Source organism: Misgurnus anguillicaudatus, chromosome 18 (genome assembly GCF_027580225.2).
Source record: "Misgurnus anguillicaudatus chromosome 18, ASM2758022v2, whole genome shotgun sequence".
Classification (NCBI taxonomy): Eukaryota; Metazoa; Chordata; class Actinopteri; order Cypriniformes; family Cobitidae; genus Misgurnus; species Misgurnus anguillicaudatus.
In genome coordinates, this window is record NC_073354.2 from 2,156,958 (window position 1) to 2,172,742 (window position 15,785).

A 15,785-nucleotide genomic window follows, 5' to 3' on the forward strand; every position below is an offset into this window, starting at 1 on the left:
GCGCTGAAAACTATATTTAACTTTGAGTGAGAAGCTCCGCTCGTCAATGTCAGTCTTCACACGGCCGTCCAATTACAATGGAGGAGGGGCAGGACATTACCACAGCAACCAACCGGCTCACAGCTGAAGCATCACAGCTACCAAGCGCTCGGCTGAAAAACAGCTGGCATTTGGGGTCCTCAAGGCGTTTTCAGCGGTGTTTAAAAGTTTTGGTGTGTCCAGCTGACCGAAAGAAAAAGCTCATCTCCACGTCAGCACCCGATGTGTGTAATCAACGGCTGCATAATGTCGACCAGCGTAGCGCAAGCCTAGGGTTCGGTTCGGTGGAAAAAAAATCTAGGATTCGGCCGAACCCGAACCCCGCCAAAAAGCCCAGTATTCGGCCGAATCCGAAACCGAATCCTGGATTCGGTGCATCCCTAAACTTAACTTAAACTTGTAGCTATTACATACATGTTAAATTGTATTCCATAAGAAAAAGCATTTGTTACAATGTACTTATTGTGCACATGCATGCTATTCTGGAGAACCATATTGGGTAAAAAACTGTAACGATAAATATTAACAATAAAACCTAACTGCACAACAGCTATTCCTCATTCTGTTATAAAGCTCGGAAGTGAGGCAAAATTTGTGCTCTGCTGTTCATGGTACAATTAACCGCATCTCCATTCTTAGCTGTCATTAAACAAGGATTCTAAGATGGATTAAAATAAATAAATCAGCATACAGAGAGGGAATGTAAATGATAAATAAAAAAGTAAATAAAGGCAATACTTCAAAATGGTTATCTTAGTAAATCTCTTGGTTTTGGCACAAAACATCCAACAAAAACGTCCAACTATGGCACAAACTGATATTTTGCCTGAAAGGATATGAGCCCAGATTTAAATGACGGGAGCTACCAAATTATGGTAAACACTTGACCATTCCCAAGGGACACCATACCCTTCATTAAGACTGACATCACAGTAGGAGGAGGGAGATTCTGGGTGCTGCTAGATAAACAACTTTTGTATAAATAGCGGAATCCATCCCTGTGAACCCTAGGAGTTCCAAGGACGGACTGGAAACCCATGCAGATATAATACAGGATACACAGACTGATTGGGACCACAGCCTGACCTCTTTGACTTCTAAAGCACTAGCCTGCTGGTGGGTAGAGCCACACTATAACCCTCTGCTCCAGCAGAATATTACCGGATTTGTTTAAAGAACATTTTATAAATGTTATTTGAAAGCTTTCTGATTTGTTAACAGATGTTGATGCTTTGTAATTAAATCTTATGTTTATCCTTATATACTCAGAGAAATATATTGCATAAAAATAATGACCAATTTCGTGTTTTGTGTGTGCCCTCATTTCTTTTCTTTTACTTCTTTTCTCAATTTTTATTATTAATTGCAGGCATAGCTTCAGGAAATGGAACTAAGTGTAGCGGGAATTCTTCTCCTTGTGGTACTGGCTGAGGCAACCCCTGAGAGATACTATGTGAAGAAACAGGCTTATCCTAAAAAATCTCAGCGTGAGTTTACCACTTTTGTTTAACTATAATTTACATTCCCAATCTTTACATGTCAGAGTGTATAGCACTAATGAAATATAAGTCTGACTGTCTCTAAAGGTTAACAGCTGTTTACATGTACATAATTACAAAAAGTAATACTAATTAATTATACTCTTTATCACTGTCTCTGTCTTTAATATGGGTTTGTGCTCATTTGATAAAGCTTTACTTTACCTTAGATAAAATAGTAATGCATTTAAATCTGTAGTCCATTATAATGAAATATGTATGCCTAAAACTAAATGTCTATGTGTAATAAATACGCTTAGTACTTTATATAAGGCTTGATACTATTAATTGCCTTTCATATATCCTAAGCTATGCTTAGAAATCACTGGAATATTTCCTAAACAGATTTTACTACACTACAGCTGGCACACCTAAAAATAACCAGATTAGTGGTGTTTACTTTCCGGACAATCAATCTAGTTTCAAATAGGAAAAAGCTGGGCCCCGGCTTTAACTAGATTTGCAACTACATGTCAACTACCTCTGGTTTTTAACCATGTTAACTAAAACTTGTTATAGTATTAGTAAATTGTACCGGGTAGGGTAAAGGTATGTGTTAGGATTAGTGCAATAAGTTGACATGTAGTTGCAAAGCTATTTATAGTTAGTATAATGTCTAAAGTGGGCTATAGAAATATTTCAGAAGGTTAGAAAAAGTTACTTATGGTCAGTAGAATGTCTGTTTGTAGAACAGATACTCAGACACTATAGATCAGATGTTCTTGTTCTTGAATTGGAAATAATGATTAAAATATATAACCAGATTAAAGGGATAGTTCACTTTATAAAGAAAATTCTGTCATCATTTACTCATCCTCATGTTGTTCTAAACCTGTATGAATTTTTTTTCTAATGAACACAAAAAAAGATATTTTGAGAAATGATGGTAAACGCACAGCAGTAAGTGACCATCAACTTCCATAGTAGGAAAAATATTTTGAAAGTATTGTGATAAATGATAAAGACAATGTTTTGATAAATGATGGTCAGCACACAGTTGACAGTACCCATTAAATTCCATCATATTTTTATTCCTACTATGGAAGTCTATGGTCACTTACTGCTGTGTGTTTACCAGCATTTCTCAAAATATCTTCTTTTGTGTTCATCAGAAAAAAATATCAATAAATATAACACAATCAAACAGCAGTTAGACAAAAACCTTTGGAAATTCTATTTAACTGAAATTATTTAACTTATATAATGAGCTTACATTATAACTTATTACATTATTTAAGCCAAGTCTAACAATTAATCTTGTGTAAAACATTGTTTTCAACTATTCAACAGTGTGTCAATAATATAAGTAATACCAAGTGATATATTTAAGTTATTTATTGTAAAGTTGTGTCACAAGCATCTTTTATTCTTTGTCTGATTTTAGCTGTTGTTGGTGAACCTGGTATTCCTGGATCCCCAGGTGAACCTGGACCCCAAGGCCCCCCTGGCCCACCAGGAATTCCTGGAAAAAATGGTGTTGGATACACCGGACCTATGGGCCCACCTGGACCACCAGGTCCAGCAGGTTACTCCTCACCTGGTAAACCTGGAAGCCCAGGTGCACCTGGAAAACCAGGTGTGTCTGGATTTCCAGGCGAGAAAGGACATCCAGGGCTTGCAGGACCCCAAGGTGCAAGAGGAGCACCAGGACCACCTGGAATCCCCGGGCCTGCTGGCATTTCTTCTCCTGGAAAGCCTGGACCGCACGGACTTCCTGGGGCAATGGGTCCACGTGGAGAACCTGGCCTAAAGGGGCAGTCTGGAATTCCTGGACTGCCAGGCCAGAAAGGTGAACCTGGTTATGGCATTCCAGGGGGACCTGGCAGCCCAGGTCCAGCGGGTATTCAGGGCCCTCCTGGTCAACCTGGTCAGCCTGGAATTGGAAAACCTGGGCCAACTGGATTTCCTGGAGAGCCTGGAAAGCCAGGGATGCCAGGAAGGGATGGGTCACGAGGACCTACGGGCATGCCAGGCTCAAAGGGTCATCCTGGGGCACCTGGGATAGGAACCCCAGGACAACAAGGTCAAAATGGTGCTCCAGGTTTGCCTGGGCCTATTGGGCAAAAAGGTCCACAAGGACCGGCAGGACAACCAGGAACTCCGGGTATACCAGGTACTGGCAAACCTGGATCACCTGGATTTCCAGGAGACAGAGGAATACCAGGAGTTCCAGGTGCCATAGGCCAAAAGGGAGAGCCAGGGTCTACAGGTAACAGAGGTCTGCCAGGTGCTACTGGGCCAATAGGTCCACCAGGTCCACAGGGTGTAGGGGGATTTCAGGGAGAGAGGGGTGCACAGGGACCTAAAGGTGATACTGGAATGACTGGAGCACCAGGCCAAAGAGGTTTAAAAGGTGAACAAGGTGCACAAGGCTTCACAGGAAAGCCTGGTCTTCCAGGCACAGCAGGCCCCCCAGGCCAGATGGGTCATATGGGATATCAAGGTTCCAAGGGCGAACCAGGATTAGCTGGTGCTCCAGGTATCCCAGGCAGCAAGGGACAACCAGGAGATAAGGGACATCCAGGGTTTCAAGGGCCACCAGGTGGTAGGGGTGAAAATGGTATCCCTGGACCAAGAGGACCAGCAGGTCAAGTGGGACCAGCCGGTCCACCTGGGCTTAAGGGTCTTCCAGGAATCCCAGGACCCCCTGGCCCAGCAGGACTCACAACTAAGGGAATTTCTGGACCTCAGGGTCCTCCTGGTCTAACTGGCGCCAGGGGTCATGATGGTCGCCCAGGCCCACCAGGACCTCCTGGCCCACCTGGCCCCCCAGGCCAGAATATGTACCAATATGAGAAAAGCATGCCACTTAAATCCAATGAGATGCTAATGCCTGTTAGTCATGAGCTGATTAAGGCCCCAATGTCAGCATTTACAGCTATTCTTACCACAGCATATCCCACTGTAGGAACACCAATTATATTTAACCAGATTGTGTACAATGGAGAGAACCACTATGATCCAAACACAGGCATCTTCACCTGTCAGGTTCCAGGAATTTACTATTTTTCTTTTCATATGCATATCAATGGAGCAAATGCACTGGTAGCACTTTACAAAAATAGAGAGCCAGTCATGTTTTTTTATGATGAATACAACAAGGGTTTCCTTGATCAGATGTCTGGCAGTTCCATCCTTATGCTACATGCCCATGACACAGTGTACATTCAGGTTCCAGATGATCAGTCCAATGGCATTTATGCGGATGACAATGTTCACTGTTCCTTTACTGGATTCCTGATTGCCTCAACGTGATAATCCCTTTGAAAACTAAAACTTAACTTAAAAACAGTTTACCATAGGACTTATTTTCATGTGTCCTGTACATCTGCTTAAACATGCTCATTTGGAAATATTCTGAAAAATTTAATTACAGTTAAAATCTTCACATAAAAATAAATCAAGAAATTAGACTAAGGATCTGACAAAGAAATCTAGACAAAAAGAATCCAACTATAAATTTGTGCTCATGCACTGAAAGGTTCTGTGATTTCATTGTTGGTGCTCTGTATATAATATAACATTTCTTTGTTTTGTGTTTGGCAAACAATCTCTTCTCACACAATGACACATTACATCTTTAAAACACATTGAATGTGCCCAAATATTTAACATTGTATGTACAAATGGATTAAAACTAAATTGTTCTTTAACTGTTTAACTCCAAAATATACACCTACCCTGTAATAAGGTGTGAATTATTATACCCAACACAAATAAAGTTTTAGTGCCATTTGTGTTTGTGTTTCACTGTAGACACAAAAAAAAAAAAAAAATTACAAATTCTCCTTGCTTGCATTTTTGTGTCATATAAAGCAGCAGTGTTTTTCACAACTTCACTTTGAAAAGGCTTCTATAAAGGGTCATAGACTGTGATAAATTGACTGGGGAGAGTGAAAGAAAAGACTGCATAAAATAAGGAGTTCAACCAAGTGTATAAAGAGCAGCTTATTTTCACATAGTTGGTAAACACACATAGCTGGTGAGATGTAATAATGAATGCACAATTCCAGGGTACAAGTTTCTTAGGTTCATTAAAGAAAGTGCATGACATGAGTTTGTCATTGGGTTGTCTTTAAGAACGCAACGGCAGTATTGTTAACAACAAGCCATTTCTAAGTGTATTTTAAGGTGCATTGTGTAACGTTTAGAATGATCTTTTGACAGAAATGCACTATAACTAAATTATCAGTATTGTATAAAAATAGACATTTATGGTGGTCAGCTAAACAAATATATTCAAAGACACACAACACATCATCACATTATCTCTGGATATCTTTTGATTCACTATATATTTGTAGGGATTTTCACACAGGGCACCAATTGGGTAGTATGCCATACACAGAAAACTAGAGGTGAGTTTCACCTCAAGTGTGTGTGTGTGTGTGTGTGTGTGTCAGATGACCCCTCCCTCCTTTTCCTAATGGTGCCAGCTAAGGAATTTCATCTTGTTGATCATTCAACAAATAAGAAAATATGTAAATTGGAGGGAGTTTGTCATCTAATTTATCTGAAGGATTTGTAAGATTCTGACAAACTTGAACAACTTAGTCAACTTGGAAGCACTGCTACTTGGGCGGAGTGATTAGCACAACTCTGACCAAACTCTCTGCTCCTCACCAGAGTAACCCTAGGCTGCAGCCTGAATGACATGTGTCACCCCGCCCATATTTGTTCCCCGCCTTTGACATTTTCCTCTGCACCAGCAGGGGGCAGTTAGCGTTGAAACGGTGGCAACTGTGGCATGGCAACGGTAATAACCAAGTGGATGGCATGAGGTTAGTAAAAGTGGTCAGAAGAAGTGGAAGCAATGGTAAAAACGATTTTTAGTAGTAAAATGAGATAAAAAAATGTCAAAGGAACTAATTTGATTTGTTTTATTTAAATGTATGTATTTGTTTTATTTCATTTAAAATGCACCTTGGAATGCACTTGGAAATGGCTTGTTGTTAATAATATTGCTGTTGTGTTTTTAAAGATAACTTAATGACAAAGTCATGTGATGCAATACAAGAAACTTGTACCTTGAAATTGTGCATTCATTGTTACATCTCACAAGCTGTGTTTACCACCTATGTGTGTGAAAATAAGATTGTAACAGTACACTCTCTACATTGCTTTGGGTCTTGAATTTGATTTTACAGAGGTCATGTCATTAAATTTTTCAAGTTATTTAAACAGACATACAGGACATGATTTGTGTGTGTGTACACTAGTGTATTTTATGCCGAATTTTACCCTGGCAGGTGGAATCAGGAACATTGACAACAAAAAAGAAAGCATACATACAGAGGCAGGGAATGAATGAGCACGTATTCTGTTTGAAGACTGCCATCGACGACTTTAAACATGAATCCTCCCGTTTTTATGCGGTATTTCTCGATTTTCGAAATGCCTTTGGTTCTCTGCCTCATAGCGTAATGCTTCACTCTTTAAATGAAATAAAATTGCCGGAACAGTATATACATATAATCAAAAATGTATATGATAATTCATTTTTACAAGTGATTTGCGGACATCAATTAACGAATCGATGGCAAGCCAGCTACGCACATTCATAGCGAATAATAATACATATGAAAAGTTCAAATCAGGATTCAGGCCCCACCATAGCACATAGACAGCGCTGCTTAGAGTTACAAATGACCTCCTATAAACATGATCCGATCGTGGTGAAATCTCAATCCTTATATTACTAGACCTTAGTGCAGCCTTTTACACATTAGATCACAGAATCTTACTCAGTAGACTAGAAAACTATGTTGGCATCAGTGGTCAGGCGTTAGCCTGGTTTAGATCGTATCAAACCAATCGCTATCACTTTGTTTATGTAGATGAGGAAGAGTCATATCACTTTTATTAATTATTAAGCCTTTTTGGAGAGAGATATTTTATGTGACAAAATATCAGTCATCGTGTGATAACGAAAATATAACAAGGCTTAAATTAACTAACGTGTTCTGAGCAGGTGTTGTCAGTGAACAGGCTGTAAACTGTTGGCTAAGTTACAGACACTCGTGAAAAACTGCTGCTTATTATCTGGGAAACATTCTCCAACAGCAGTCAAGTTGTCATTGTTTGTGTCAAAGTTGTGCATTTGTTGTAACATTAAAACAGGAGATCAGACTTATGCTGCCTTCACGTGCTATGGGAAAGATGATATTTCCATTTGTGAACTGGTATTTACCAGCGTGTTGTGTTCAAGTGCATTTTCCATTTGTGAACTAGAATTTACCAGTTTGCTGCATTCAAGTGCATTTTCCATTTGTGAACTAGTATTCACCATTGCTTTTGTTGTCATTCAACCATTCACAACGTTGCTGCTGCTCTCCGCCATTTGGAAAAGGTCAAAGGTAATCTCATCTCGGCAACTCGGGCATCAAAATATTTTACAAGTTGCCCAGTGGAAAATACCACATGAGGGGTGTTCATGTGCATTTTCCAAGTGGGATTTTGGTATTTACCATAATTACGATAGCAGGTGAAGGCAGCATTACTCTGTGCTGCTCAAAGTGATTCTCGGAGCTCCATTCCTCTGTGGGTATGCGAGGCTATGCTTTTTTATTGGTTGTTGCGTTAAATCTTACCCAGATACAACAGTCCTATTTTCTGATTGGCTATTGTGTAGCCTCTTTCTTTATTTTTTGATTGGCTGATAGAACTCCAAGGGAGACGGGCTTGATAGAGAGAGCGGTGGGGCCAGATACATTTTGAGCGCTGAAGCATATTAAATATAATAAATAGGTTTTAGTGTGGCCGGAGTGCATGACTAAAGACTGAAAGCACGGCTATTATCAGACCAGCCCTCGCACACTACCGGCCCACCGGGAAAAGTCACGACTCCGCCACTGCTACAAAAATAATATGTCAGATTATAAGTTGCCCATAGATGGCTGCACGGTGGTGCCATCTTCCACAGTTAAGAACTTAGGCGTAATGTTCGACAGCAATCTATCTTTCGATCGTCATATCTCCAATGGCTGCCGCACAGCATTCTTCCATCTTAGAAATATCTCAAAAATACGCCATATGCTGTCTGCATCAGATGCAGAAAAGCTTATCCATGCTTTTATGACCTCCAGAATAGACTATTGTAACTCGTTACTCGGGGGATGTCATTCAAATTAAGTAAACAAGCTACAGCTGGTTCAAAACACCGCCGCAAGAGTGCTTACTCGATCTAAAAAGTATGACCACATTAGTCCAATTCTGGCATCTTTACATTGGCTACCAGTTAAATATTGCATACAATTTAAAATATTACTAATCACCTACAAAGCCTTAAATGGCCTAGCGCCCTTGTATATTAAAGAACTACTATCAGAATACAATCCATCACGTAAACTGCGCTCACAAAATTCTGGTCACTTAATTATCCCTAGAATATCAAAAGTGTCTAAAGGTGGTAGATCCTTTTCCTACTTGGCCCCTAAGCTCTGGAATGATTTACCAAATAATGTTCGAGTATCAGACACAGTCGATCAATTTAAATCTAAACTTAAGACATTCTTCTTTAACAAAGCATTCACATAAAATGTCCAGTAAATGTACTTTTCTCGTAGTAGTTAGTTTGTCTAGAACAAAGCACTCACATACCTCATATGGGTAATTTACTATTGCCGCAATAGTTAGCCTGTCTGGAACCGAGCTGACTTAAACCACTATAATGTATGACGAACATCCCCTACGCTAATAGAACTCTGTTTTTTTCTCCCTGTCTCGTCCTCGACCCCAAAGACAATGAGACAAACAGACCCAGTTCCTGTTGCTGTGAAGGTCATCGCACCACTGATCTACTGGCTGTCCTTCAACGTGATGCCTAGCCGATGCGCGACCAACGACCACCGGCTGAACCAGTTTAATCCGCTTACCCGCTTCCTATCCCTACCATATCTATATATATAAATATATTAATTTCTCCCAAGGGTTTTTGTCCTTCTAGGAGTTTTTCCCACTGGGTTTTCTCCTAGGGGTTTTTTTCGTCCCAGGGAGAGTCAGCCAACTTTGGCTTAACTTAGCACTTTACTGTATACGTTACATTATTAATACGCTAGCTTGTACGGTTTAACCTTAGCCGTTATATTCTACTTCTTATATTATCTATTGATTTTCTGTGTTCTCCTTTACTTCTACTTAAGTAAAGCTGCTTTGCAACAATTAACAATTGTGAAAAGCGCTATATAAATAAAATTGAATTGAAAAATGTAATTGAAGTTGGGATTAAGACAGGGTGTCCTTGGAGTGCCGTGAACTTCATACTGGCTATAAACCACTGGTTGAAAAGGTTATGTCTTCTTGCCCCGCCTGACATTACATCTCCAAATCCAGTTCAGGCTTTTGCCGATGACATCCTCATAGTATCAAGAGAGGAGACCGTCATTACCAACATCCTGTCATACACCGATCGCTTCCTGCAGTGGTCTGGACTTGAAGTTAAGAACAACAAATGTGCAGTGTTCTATGAACGATGCAGTGGTGGCAATAGATGGTATAGGGCCAAGTATGATCAGCCTCCATCATTTACAATCGTTGGAAGTACAATTAGAGTTTACTCAAGACATGAAACATACAACTATTTAGGACACATATTCAATCTGGCAGGAGAATGGCAAGAGCAAGTGAGTGATATTTGTAAGGAATACTCCAGCAGACTAAATTTAATAGACCAGTGCCCCCTACCGACCAGCATGAAACGTCAGGCTATCCGGGGTATAGCTCTATCTAAGATCCAGCATCTGTTTGCCAATGTCCACATCGCTAAAAAAGTTCTGAAGGAGCTAAACGATAAGATTGTGCAGCTGGTAAGAAAGTGGTTAAGTCTCAATACACATACAGCAAGAAGTATTCTCTTTATGAACAAATCAGAAGGGGGACTGGGGATTCCTAATATTGAATGGATATATACAGCTACCAGAGTACAACATTTACTGCACATGTTGAATAATGATGACCGCACAGTTCGTAAAGTTGCCCGGCGCTCATTGCAGTTGGATCTAAGTAAACATAAGGTCCCCTATGCTGCAGATGGAGAACCAGGTTTCCTCGGTTATCGAAAGAAACCTAGTGGAAAGCTGTATACCAGGTGCGACAGGATTTGGAGTACGCTCGGATTGGCCCGATCTAAATGATCTATGCAGCAATAACAATATACAGTTGAACTGGATAAATGCTGGCGGAGAGCAGGTGAATATCAGCGAAGGGCAGATTAAGGATCCAAACGTGAATGCGGAGGCGACTATACATCACTCTGGAACAAGTAAGAAGCTGAATGGTCAGATGTGCAGGTATGAAATTCTTCAACATTTTCAAGCACAACAGCGCAATTATTGGGTAAATCTGCGCCTTCAAGGTAAACTTGCATGCCTGCATAGTGATAAGATAATGGAATCTACTGCGCATATAATGAACGGATGCTTGGCGTTTAAAGGACTTTACAAAGGGCCACCATCACCACCAACGGAATTACTTCACAGAGTTTCACACTACATCAGGGCACCAGACAGGGATGTCCTCTCTCGCCCTCACTCTCTGCCATTTTTATTGAACCTCTCGCAGCAGCAATACGACAAAACACCATAATCGAAGGAATTCAGGTAGACAATGTACAACACAAAATCAGTTTATATGCAGATGATCTTTTACTATATCTACAGAACCCACGAGTGTCACTTAAAGAAACGTTCAATATTATCAGTAGATTCTCACTTGTCTCACATTACACTATCAACTGGAACAAGTCAATTTTACTACCGCTATCAGATGATGCATGGGATTCTGGAGCTCAGGACCCCTCCCTCCACCTTCACACAGGCAACATCAAGTACCTAGGGATTCAGATTTCCCCCAGGCTGTCAGAGCTTTTCACTCTCAACTACACTCCTCTCCTTAAGAAAATTGAAGACGAATATAAACGCTGGTCTAAACATCCACTAACATTAATCGGAAGAATAGCCGCTGTAAAGATGAAAACCCTACCTCAAATTAACTACCTTTTTTTCTATGATCCCCGTCACTCCTACAGATAAATGGTTCAAAACTCTTAATTCTTTAACAACACAATTTTATTGGAAAAATAAAAAACCCAGAATTTCACTCTCAACACTACAAAATAAAAAATCACATGGGGGGCTTGAGGCTCCAAACTTCCATCATTACTTCCTGGCGAATCAATTACAGTATTTAGTTAAATGGATCAATATACACAAGTACAATTACCCATGGCTAGAATTGGAACAAAACCAATGCATAAATATCCCAATTTCAGATCTCCCCTTCCTCTCACAATCAATTAAGAAATCCAACCTCTTCCAAAGCATTACTATACAATCAACTCTGACAGCCTGGTGGAAAACAAATCAAATCACAAAATCATCACTAGAATTAAATAAGTTTACCCCACTTTGGCACAACCCAGAATTCAAGATTCAAAATAAACCTCTTTTTTTCCGACATGGGCACAAAAAGGAATCACACATCTTCACCATGTATTTGAGAACCACCACTTCATGTCATTTGACACACTCACAAAGAAATATGGGGTTGGGAAAGAACAATTTCTTCAATATCAACAACTTAGACTTAAAATTAAACACAAAACCAGACTTATCAACAACACATTACAACCATCTCAACTTATAGAAGAACTTATGAAAATTAATACCTTCAAAAAATTAACCTCCCAACTATACACACTGATTTCCCACCAAAACACAACAATAACACTCCCAACAACCAAATGGGAAGCTGACTTGGCCTTCTCTTCCAACCCTGAATACTGGGAACAAATCTGTAGGAACACATTTTTCATGACCAATAACACAAACCTGCAGCTTATACAATATAAAGTCATTCACAGAACTCACATCACCCAAAGTAAAATGTTTAAAATGGGCCTACACAACACCAATATTTGTTCACAATGCACTTTAGGTAGAATAGATGACTATTTACACGCCATGTGGCAATGCCAACCAGTTCAATCATTTTGGGTTACAGTCACTGAGACATTATCCACCGTCCTGAGTCACAGAATCCCATTAGCTCCAACACCCTGTCTCATTGGCGACATTTCTGAAATCCATATCCCCCAAAAATACAGGAATCCGTTGCTCGTCTCTCTAGCTGTCGCTAAGAAAGTAGTTCTCCGAAACTGGAAATCAAAGAAATCTTGCAACATCAATCATTGGATAAATTTAATTTCTGAACACATTTCAATAGAGAAATATAATGCACGCAGATGGAAGCAGATATCAGCCTTTGAAGACATCTGGTCCCCATTTCTATCATTTCTTAACACAAAAACATAGCTACAAGCCGTGTACATTACCAATCACACATCTCTCTCTTCTATTATGTAATTTTATTTATTTTATCTCTATAGGCGCACACTATTTAAACTCATGCATAACATGTTTTTCCAACCCATTTTAAACTCATTTCCGCTTAAATACTCTAACTGTGACTAACGAACGTGAACCTCAAGATCATTCTATTCAACCAGCAATAATAATGTCTCACTGCAACTGTATTGTCCTTTTGTAATTTGTCTGTTATTTTGTTGTATGTATGTTATGTGTTACACTTTTACGTGGTGCTTAATCCCCCTCCCCTTATGTGCACTGTTAATAAGTATTCCTATTTTCTGTACTGTAAAATAATTTACTTTATATATATATAAAAAAAGTTGTCCTCCGAAGAGGGGGGGTGGTGGCGGGCCAAAAAAAAATAAAAAATAAAAAAAATAAAGGACTTTACATCACACGCCATGATCGCATCGTAAATATAACAGCTGAAGAACTGCGCAAAGTTTCTGGACAAAGTGCAATACACATAAACAAGACTGTTAAAATTGGTTGGTTTTCAAACCTGAATGATGTCAACTTTCTTAGAAGTGTTCTTAATGAAATTCCAAACACTCCAGACATTGTAGCTGTTGATGAACTCTCTAAGAACATTCTGATTTTGGAAGTGGGATGTTGTTTTGGTGCGTACATGGACTTATGCTTTTCAGAGAAAATGTTAAAGTAGGCATTAACAAATGTTTTGATAGTGTGTGGCTACAAGGTAAAACTGATTATTCTTATCTTTGGTAGTTTAGGCCATGTGCATAGATTATGCGTCAGAGGCTTGCAGATTGCTGGACTGAGTAAAAAGAACTCTAAAAAAATAGCCAGATATTGTTCTGTGTCAGCAATCATTGGCAGTCTGCATGTTTGGAGAAGACAATGTCATCTCTATCCATAGATTATTCATTTATGAGGTTGTGACTATTCACACTGTTTGTACTGTCAGGTGAAACATAATATGCTCTTTGTGAATATTTGGATGCTGTGTTGTTTTAATCATTATTGGTCATTCCAAACAAATAATTAAAATGTGTTGTTATTATTATGCTTTTTTCTGAATGACATGCCTCTGATTAGGAGGTGGAGGTGTGCTGTTCTCCTAGACAACTTCACGCCGCAAATTTATGCAGCTGTTAGAATGTTCCTACATTAAACATTACTCTGTACAATATCCACCAATATACCTACATCTTGTCATTGTTTTTTTTTAGCGCTTTCTAATGAAGCAGGTTATTTGTGCACATACATTCATTAAGAACTAATAATTACATTTCTGTCAGGTCCATTAAGTCAAGAACATACAGACATAAAAATGATGATACATTTTTATTCAATAGATGCAAGCAGATGAAATTTGGCGGTATGGCTCTGTTCAGGGAGTCCTTTCATGAGCACCATGAAATAGCAGAGAGTCAGAGGACAGCAGCAGCATCAGCATCAGGCAACGCTCACGCAGTTTAGGACTGTGAGAGCTAAAATCCCCCCATGAACAGAGCAGGCAACATGACAAAGCAAATGGCACGTTATACGACAGGAGGAGCTGGGGAGGTTGTGGGCAGCTTAAGCGGGCAGCAAGCATGTAGATGCCAACTGAATGTGCTTAAATAGGGCGCCTGTTGTCTTGCCATTGGCGGCGAGGAAAGTTAACCTGTTAATGCTGCTCAGCTGGAGCAAAACAGCAGTGTTGTTAACGAAATCGCGTTAGCAGCGTCTTGACTACCTGGCCTGCCAGAACTGACGATGACACTCAATATGTGTGTGCATCGAGAGGTATTTTTTCTTAGTTGTTGCAGCTACATAGTTGTTCAGATATGAAATTGAAGGGATTATGTACAATTACTATATTGGTCGGCGCTGCAGATGATTTCATATTATTAGTTAACATCAGCATCAAAGACATTTAATAATATTTCAGTTTAACTCATTTTCTGTTTGCGATCCAATGTGGATTATGTTCACTTTATTAGAGATATATTTACATTCAGTACAAAAGATCTCCATGTGGATCACACTGGCTGTTGTCAGCCTTTTGGTAAATACCAAAATCTCACTGGATTATTACAATTAATGGCAAAATTAATGTTTGGAAATGTAAACTGTAATTTCCTACTAACACACTACAGCAAAAGATAAAAATAACTGGCTTAAAACATTTTTTTTGTGAAAATACTAACATGCCTTCTGTACAGTACTGTATATATTCATATTTTATTTGTAGTATTATCAAATAATATTAATCTTTATTCAGAGTATTAAATGTGAAAACAATCTATCAGGTTTGTCTTGTCTGTAGTCAGTGTTTATATAATGTGACTTTTATAGTATAAATAAACATATGTATGTTATTTTGTCAACAGGTGACTGCATATTTGACACTTTCTCTGGTATGCAGATGGTTTAGGGATGTGGTCACCTAAGAAGTTTTTCGGAAAACAGAACACTTTGCATGGCTAGACGGTAAGATTCACCCTACTGTTAAATGCAGTTAAGCATTTTATTTATCTTTCCTGTATTTTGTCTTTAAACTTTAAGGTGTGGCTACCTGGAAGAATTTTACTCCCGTCTACTGGACAGAGTTTATGTTCTTTACAGCATCAGGGAATGCTTGCAGTGCAGAGCCCTTTTCAAGTCATATCCACCAGGGTATAGGCCGATGTGGTGAACTTCTAGGCTTTTACTGAGATGTTTGCACAGGTTTTACATCCTTCTTTAAGGTTTCTCATATTCCATGTATACATAATTTGCTATGTATTTCTTGAAACAGGCATGAAGTCCATCTAAATAATGAATTCTTAGTTTAGTTGTGACAATTCTCTAATATTTCAATTACTAATGATTTTAGAAAGAAAGTGTTTAAAGG

General features: G+C 39.2%; 1 protein-coding gene across 1 annotated transcript; it reads left to right on the plus strand.

The window, feature by feature from the left end:
- The first annotated feature begins 440 nt into the window (after positions 1-440).
- col10a1b (collagen, type X, alpha 1b) lies at positions 441-5,310 on the plus strand. Its single transcript, XM_073855505.1, has 3 exons — positions 441-1,155; positions 1,409-1,526; positions 2,962-5,310. The coding sequence occupies exons 2-3, from the start codon at positions 1,424-1,426 to the stop codon at positions 4,830-4,832; spliced, it is 1,974 nt and encodes a 657-aa protein (XP_073711606.1). The 5' UTR covers positions 441-1,155; positions 1,409-1,423; the 3' UTR covers positions 4,833-5,310.
- Positions 5,311-15,785: the final 10,475 nt, after the last annotated feature.